The 8511-nt window shown below is 40.8% G+C and overlaps 1 protein-coding gene across 1 annotated transcript in view; it reads left to right on the top strand.

Annotated features, from left to right (window-relative positions):
* The window catches only part of FAN1 (FANCD2/FANCI-associated nuclease 1), a 32919-nt gene that overhangs the window by 23796 nt on the left and 612 nt on the right, over positions 1–8511 (top strand). Inside the window, exons 9-12 of the mRNA XM_014944489.1 lie at positions 2995–3163; positions 4385–4488; positions 7117–7311; positions 7709–7837. Of these exons, the coding sequence (XP_014799975.1) occupies positions 2995–3163; positions 4385–4488; positions 7117–7311; positions 7709–7837 (597 nt within the window). The remainder of the gene's footprint in view (positions 1–2994; positions 3164–4384; positions 4489–7116; positions 7312–7708; positions 7838–8511) is intronic.

Raw genomic sequence — 8511 nt, 5'->3', positions numbered from 1 at the left:
TATACAATGGATAAACTTGCAAGTCTTGATTCTGAATGATGCAGTTCAGGCTTTTAGAACCACCGTGTACATGGTGAGCGGTCTTTGCGTTTCCTAAGTGATTAGCTGGCATGTAGCCGAATGAGGGAAAAGTAACCGTATGGGAATGGCAAAGATTGTGTGTAAGGATTATTGTAAATCTCTGTAGAACTTTCTGGCACCTCTGCACAGATTTCTGCAGCAGAGTATAAAGGAACCAGAGAAAAATGCAAACTGCAGTACAGGTTGTGTCTTTGAATTCCTTATGAGCCAGTACCAGCCTTGCACAGACTCTTTTCAAGAGCCACAAGGTGTGGAAGCCACTGTCACTCATTTTAGGGCTCAGTTGCAGTTTCAGGAATTTTCTGTGCAAGAAACAGCAGGTAGTAGTTGTGTCAGGTCTGAGGAGTTACAAATACCAGAGATTATGTCAATTTTTCCTCTCTGTTACGTACAAAGCAGAAATATTTTCAGTGATAAAGCTGAAGGACTGTTCAGGTCACAGTGAAGTATGGGCAGACCTAAAATCAACTTTTAACTGAAAGACAAGACTGGTCTAATTAAAGACACCAAAGGTACCTGGCTAATTTAAATGACTTTTTTTTCCCTTTCTGTTGCTTCATTGCCTCACTAAGGCTATTGAGAACTGGAGTTAAAATCCTCTTATTTTGTGTTGCATTTTAATTATCATAGAATCGTCCAAGCTGGAAGGGACCTCCAAAGGTCATCTAGTCCGACCTCCGTGCAGTCAGCAGGGACACCCCCAACTAGACCAGGTTGCCCAGGGCCTCATCGAGCCTCTCCTTGAATATCTCCAGGGATGGGGCCTCAACCACCTCCCTGGGCAACCTGTTCCAGTGCTCCACCACCCTCACAGTAAAGAACTTTCTCCTAATCTCCAATCTAAATCTGCTCCCCTCCAGCTTAAAGCCATTGCCCCTCGTCCTGTCACTACAGGCCTTTGTAAACAGGCTCTCCCCAGCCTTCCTGTAGGCCCCCTTCAGGTACTGGAAGGCTGCTATTAGGTCTCCCCTCTTAATTCTTTAATTAAGTCTGTTATAAGGAAATAATATCATAGGCTGTCAAGTATCTGCAGTTGTCTCTTCTGCATCTTATATCCCCATATTAAGTTTTTTCTGAATTTGGAATTAGAAGTTGTACAAAGGAAAAGTTAGTTTCAGTTCCTTATTTACAAATTAGGACAAAATGCTTTCCTCACGTTGCAGAAAGAGAATATGTCAGAACCATGATTTGAGTTAATTTTTGGAGTCCATATTTTACCCTGGGCGGTCTTCAATGCAGTAGTGCATTGGTGCACTACATTCTTGCACCACTCATCTGGTCCTTCTGTTTCTGTATTACATGCTGTTAAGCAGCTGGCTTAAAAAAATATTAAATTGATTTACCTTAGAACCAACTCTTTTTTCTGATCACTTATGTAGAATTTCTTGATCTTATATTGATCAGTACAAATGGAGAGTAATTCCTTTTTACTGTACTAGTGCAAATGTGAATCCAAAAGCCTACTAGTGCAAAATATTCCTTACTAGTTGGGCTTCAGTATACGCGTAAGAAGGGTGTCCCTGTCTTATGTGCTGTTTTTCACATTCACATTTTTGTGCTCCTTAAATCAAGTGATCTTTTGGCCTTAGTGAGACCAGACAAATGTGCCTGGTTCTGTGTAAATTACTGGTTGTTCCCTTGCTCGTTCCCAGGCCATTGAGTGCATTAGGAGGGGGCTGGCAGACCCCTTGGTACGCACCGGGCATCGGCTGGCTCTCTACCAGCGCGCCCTGCGCATCAGAGACTCCCCCAGCTGCAGGCAGTTCCGGTCCCTGTTCCATGATCTGCCAGTCATGACTGTGGAGGATGTGACACACGTGAGTAAAGTCGCCGGGGGTTTATGAGAAGTAACAACTCATCAGGTCTTTTTTCTTCTGACAAGAAGAAATGATCTGGGAGACTGTTGGGTGCTGTGCACCAGCCTCTGACTTATTTGTGCTGCAGGAAAAAGAACACAAATGTGTTTCTAAAACAAAAGCCTCTTGTAAACAAATATTTCTGTGTACTTAATAAATGGTCAGAAACAAAAGCCTCTTGTAAACAAATATTTCTATGTACTCAACTTCTTAGCTGAAGTTAGTCAGCTGTACAGTGACTTAATTTGCATTGCTTTACTGAATATGTGTTACAAATCTGACCAGCTATAAATTCCACTAATTTACCAGCATCACTCTCAGAACCTTTCTGTCTTGAAGAGTCAGGTCAAATCAGCGCATTGGTTCTGGTGTCTTCAGGCCAAGCATTCCATGTGTAAGAAGAAGTAATAGTAACCTTAACATGTTTCAGCACTAGATTAATGGCTCAAGAAATGCAAAGTAACCTTTGGGAGTTCTGCACTCTAAATACGTGCTATGGAAATATGCAGTATGATGCACTTGCATCATACTGGAATGGATTTTTTTGTAACTCATTCTTTTCCCTACTGTTGTAAAGAAAATTGTATCTGGGCAAAGTCAGAGCAGAGCTTCGCTTTCTCTTTTGGCCTCATCACCATGTATCTCCCTGCAGCCCTGCTTTTTCTCTGCCCAGAGTTAATCTCCTCAGTCATCCATGTTCTTTATTTCTGGTCCTGCGTATAGAAGACCACATTCTTATCCGTGTATAGAAGACCACTTTTTGATAGACTTCTTTTTCTCTGCCCAGAGCCAATCTCCTCAGTCATCCATGTTCTTTATTTCTGGTCCTGCGTATAGAAGACCACATTTTGATAGACTTTTTTTCCTGAAAATTTTGCCAGTTTATAAAAGCTAAACAGACTGATTTCAAGGGAATGGCAGGTTAAATTTTATTCAGTTGATTTCTGGAAACAAGTCTAGTTCTGATTTTAAGAAAACTGAAAAGAATGTGTGTTTTAGGAGCTAAAGCTTGTTAAATGTGATGCTGGAAAGTAACTAGTTCTTTTACTATGTTCAGGTTACAATCAAAGGAAAGATGTGTCCTCAGATGGGAATGGGAAAATCTGTATTCCTAATGGAGGATATTGGTGATGAAGAAGGAGGCAAAGACTTCAGTGTATCCACAGTCATGTGCTCAGTTGAGGAGCTGGCATTAACTCATTACAGGCAGAATGGTTTTGATCAGGGTAACTAACTTTTTTATTTTGTAAAATAAAATAACTGTGTCAGTAAAGAACCAATTTACACTTAATAGACCAGTTTTAGCTGATTTCATTAGACCAATTTTAGTCTGGTTCGGTTTCCTTCCCAAAAGGCTCTAATACATCATTTCCTTACCAAAATGCTCTAATACGTATTTTCCACCTGACCTGCTTCCTGGCATTTATTTCCTGTCTTCATATACCTGAGGTGGCTTTGACATTTGTTAGGAAAAAAATCCCACTGTTTCTTCTTTATCTCCATAGAAAATTACTTTGCCTTTCTTACCAGTGAACAGCTAGGGTAAAATGCTAGCAGCATTTAAGGGGGTATCATTATTCCACTGGTACTAGATGAACATGAAAACATATATCACAGCAAGACACTTAGCAGCTTCTTTTGAAAAGGCTTGATTTTAAGCTCTATTAGTAGTTGTCTATATTTTTTTTACAACTTAAGAGCAGTGAAAATCCATGGACAAATAAGAATATATAGGTCTGTTTTACAGGAAAAAAAAGCAAAATATCAAAAGGTAGGTTGTTTTTTAAAATAAAATTTGTATTTTAAAATAAATTATATATTTTAATATAATTTCATATTATTTATACGTTCCCAAATACTGTTGTGGGAAAAGTGGCCATATCAGAAAAGGGTAAATAGGGTGGGGGCAATATTTAGAATTTGAGAGAATTCTGAAGTCCCTGCTTGATTCCTCACTCCCACCCACTCAGTTGTCTTGTCTCCGTGGCTCAGCAGACTCTGAGCACACAACGGCCACGCGTGATTTCATGTTGGCCCAAGGGACCGGAATGCCCAGGCCAGCACTGTGCACACACACTGACACACGCACACTCTGGCCCTCTCTGGAGTATGTATGATGTATCATACATGTATAATGCACATACACTATACTCTGTTAGATATAATAAAATAACGTATGTTCATATTCATGCACTTGTGTAAACATATATGTGTGAACATAGACACATATGTCTATCAACATACATATGGATATATGAACATAAGGAAACACTTTTTCACTGTGGGTGTATTAAAGCACTGGTGCAGGTTGCCCAGAGGGGTCGTGGGGTGTATGTACATACATGTATGTATATATGTGTCTGTCAAAATATGTTCACATATATACATATGCATATGTCCATATGTAGAAATTAATGTTTCCATTTTTATTAAATTTTGTCCTTTAGGTATTCATGGGGAAGGCTCAACATTTATGACGCTGTATGGCATTCTAATGTGGGATATCATTTTCATGGATGACATACCCGACGTTTTCAGAAATTCTTATCAGGTAGATTTTAAAGTCTTCCTTTAGTTAATTTCTTTACCCATTGCTGTAAACTCTAACCTTATTTGAGATTAGATTAACATTTTATTCTGAGGGACTTTCCAGATATCTTGGTGTTTGCTTGGTTTTATTATTTGTTATATTGTGCTTGTCACTAAAGGGCTCCTGGGTAACTAATTGCTGTGTAAGCCTGGCCTGACTGTCAGATAGGGTGGGATTTGTCTGGTGGAATGCAGAGAGTGTCCTGGATCCAGACTCACTGGTCAAAGTGTCCCTTATAGTCAGTGGAAGAATGCAGCTACACCAGAGCACTGCTCATCTCATTTGATGATGATACATTTTTAAAAAAAAAAAAAAAGAGTCTGTTTCTTTTCAGTAACCTTTAAATGGAAGTCATATTTTTAAACTCATGTTTGTTAACACCCCCCACCTGCTCCACCTCGACATGTTTATCCTTTTGGGATCATCCTTCCTTTTTGTCAACGCAACAAGCAAAACTACACCCCCCACAACAACTCCCTGCCACACCCTGAGATTAATGATTCCAGGTGAAGTTGTGGCTTTTAGCCAAGTGCTTTACTTCCTACAAATTACAGATAGAAACAGTTTTAATAATTGTGATTAGAAAACTTCATCACTTAGTGACATTTGCTAAGAAAACCCTGAAAAGCCATCTCAATGTTTTAGAACTAAATAAGGCCAGACAATTGTCATCTTTCTTCCATCTTAACCCATTGCTTCTAGTTGGAACCCTGGCCAAAAGGCAAACCAGCTAGTAGCATCCCCTTCCTTAACTGGATTTATTTGTACTGTAAGAAATTATAGGTTTATAGCAGAGTGAGATATCTTAGGTAGAAATTTCTTCTTATTTTAGAGGTGAAACATGCAGGGTTTTCTTCTCTCCCTCCCACCCCCCCTTTATTTTTCTTCACCAGTATGTAGTAGAAATCCTGTGGCCAATTCAAAAACCACCTGGTGGTTTTGGAGATGGTTTTCTCCCTAATTAGTGACCACTACAAATAGCTTTTTTTAATTGGTGGCGAGAGAGATACATTCCCTCAAGGCCATCATTACGAAGGGTGTGAAAATCTAGAAAACTGAACAGTACAATTATTTTATTAGGCTAATAGGACTAAACTCAAAGCTATGAATACATGCATTGCTCTCTGTCCCACGAATCTGAATTTTAACCTATTATTTTATGCTGACATGGATTATATGACTGTATACAATCATGTCTTGAAAGAATTTCTTAAGCCATAAGCATTTGAGTATAATTATGTCCTTGGTCATCTCCTTGGGGAGCTACTCAGTGATGAAAGGAGGCAGCTCACTACAGAGCAATGGTTGTTCTTTGAAACGGCTTTTACTACTTGATTCTTGTAGAAAGAAGAAATTGAAGAAAATTTAGGGTTGAATACTGTTTGCACAAAGAACTGAGAAGTGGTTGTCCTTCTTGCTTTAGCATTTTGAGGTGGGACAGGAAGGCACTAGCAGGCTCGTGGCCAGGACAGGAAGGGGACTGCTGTAGCTCTGAAGTACAAATACTGATAGATGGAAGTCATACAAGTAGCTCTTCTTGTGGAGCATCTGCTATTCTTGTAAGAGGCCTTACTTGTATGAATGTCATGTGTTGAAAGCAGGTATTTGTCAGTGCAAAATGCCATTTACTGTAGATCTTTCCTTTCTAAATATATAATCTTATATGCAGATGACACTTACTTGAAAAAAAATAAAAAACCTTGTAGGTTTATATGTTTAGAACAAGCCAAGTATTTATGGCTCATTTGCAAATTTATTTTTTTAAAAGCTAGGTTTTACTTATTAATGCAGATCAATGCTATCATGAGCCTCAGGCATGAGCAATGAGGAGCTGAACGCTCACACCTGATTCTCTCAGCCATTCCTAGGCTGTATTTTTGTGGGATTAGCTGTGGCAGCAACTGGTGTAAGGCTGAAATTTGCTGTTTTCTAAGTGCTCTGCGTTTGCTTTTGAAAGGCTCAAATGGCACTCAGCTGTTAGTGGATAGCCTTTGTCAGCAGTGGTCAAAATGGGGTAATTGCATTCAGCTGTGCATGAGGCTCTCTGCTCTCAGGTGTCTGTGTGATGCTCCCCAGCTCCGTCACTGCTCTGTGCTGCCCAGCTCACCCTGCTCACTGAGCTCACTGCGGCTGAGCAGTCTCGCTTCTCATTCCAGATCCTGACTAGGATATTACTGCTCGGGGAGACAGGAGAGCAGGTAGATCTTTCTTGTCTGTTAAAGGAAACCTCTGTCTGTAGGTAAAAAAACAACAGCTCGCAGGCCAGGATGTGGCCAGCATTTGTTGCACTGGTGTTGGGTGTTAAAATGTGTGCAAATCTTTTCCGGTTTAATAGAGGTTTACGTGGTGGACATGCCCACGTTAAATCAACTGACTATTTGAATTCATAGTTGAGAAAAGAACAATATAAAGAAAGGCATTGTTATTCTTGGAACCGCGGTTTAATAGAGGTTTACGTGGTGGACATGCTCATGTTAAATCAACTGACCATTTGACTGAATTCATAGTTGAGAAAAGAACACTGTAAAGAAAGGCATTGTCATTGCTTGACTGGCAGCTCCTCAGAGCTGTATTTACCTTTCTATGCAGACGTGCCCCCTGGATTTATACACTGACAGCTTCTATGAGAACAGGAGGGATGCCATTGAGGCCAGACTCCAGCAGCTCCATACAGCTTCCTCAGAGACACTGGCAAAGTTGATCGCTGACGTCTGGACGGCTCAGGAGGGAAAAGCAGCAGCACTGGTTACCTGGGGGCGGTTCATTTCCCTCCAGCAAGCTCAGGTAAGTAACTGTTGTCCAGAGGGGGCACGCTGTTTAATTAGCCTTGCTGTTAAATCACACACTGCAGTCAGGGGCTCACAGTCTGTGCCGAGGGGCTGAGCCAGGACTGATGATGGGTGGTGGGAAGCAGGAATAGTGCTGAGGAATTTCAGTGCTATTCTCCCTGATCCCAAGTACTGTTACTCTCTGCTGATATGGTCACTTTTCCTGCAGCAGTAGTTGGACACACGGCAGAGAAGTTGCTGTGGGTTAACATCTGTGTAAATTTCTTGTTACATGTGACTAAACAAAAAGCTGAGATGGGCCATAGAATATTCTTGTGAGAGCTGGGAAGTGACTGTACAGGAAATTTAAAAAAAACAAACCCAACAAACAACTGTCAAAACTTCTCTTCCAGAGCCTTGTCTCTTGTCTTGGAGGAATGTTTCTGAGCGGTGTTTTTAGGCGACTTTCCAAAGATCTGCGCCATTGCAGAGGGGGACTTCCTGACCTGGTTGTGTGGCGTACTCACACTAATGACTTTAAGGTATTTTGGAAGATCTGAAATACTCAGTGCTCAGCTGATCTTACCCTTAGGTATAAAACCTTCCCATTGTCAGCCTGTTGTGGTGGTTACACCTGCTGCTCACCTGACCAGCCAGTATAGCAACTAGTGGGTGGTGGTTTATCTGCTATTTCATCACATTCTGCTGTAGCTTTAATGGACATAGTAAGAAAGAGCAAGGCTAGGCATTGTTGAGGAATAGGTCTTCAGTTAAAATTACTGTAAAGCAACTGTCACCAGTCAGCCATACACATTCTGACTGTTAGCAAGGGGTGCCAACTGCTTACACAAAACTTGAATAGATGAGACTACAACAGTTATCTCTGTCTCTGCCACAAAAACAGAGGCGGCAGCCATGGTTTGTGTCCTGCATGATACTGGAATAGGTACTAGAACACCATTGGCCATCTCAGCTGCTGGAGCAACTTGTTACGCGTTTATAAAACACAGCTGAATAACAGAAATTAGTTCTCTAGAACATCTGAGTAAGAGCTGGAACAGGAGAGGTTGCAGCTGATGATTGATTTTTGAGTATGTGGTAGCTTCATTCCCCACTGCCTCTGTGTTTTTTGTGGGTATTTACTGCATAAAATTTCATTCTCTCACAGTTACACTTCGGAACATGGATTATTAACTTAGCACTCACTGGGCCTTCC

This window comes from Calidris pugnax, unplaced genomic scaffold (genome assembly GCF_001431845.1).
Source record: "Calidris pugnax isolate Ruff unplaced genomic scaffold, ASM143184v1 scaffold70, whole genome shotgun sequence".
Classification (NCBI taxonomy): domain Eukaryota; kingdom Metazoa; phylum Chordata; class Aves; order Charadriiformes; family Scolopacidae; genus Calidris; species Calidris pugnax.
This window is presented reverse-complemented; position numbering and strand designations above follow the sequence as displayed.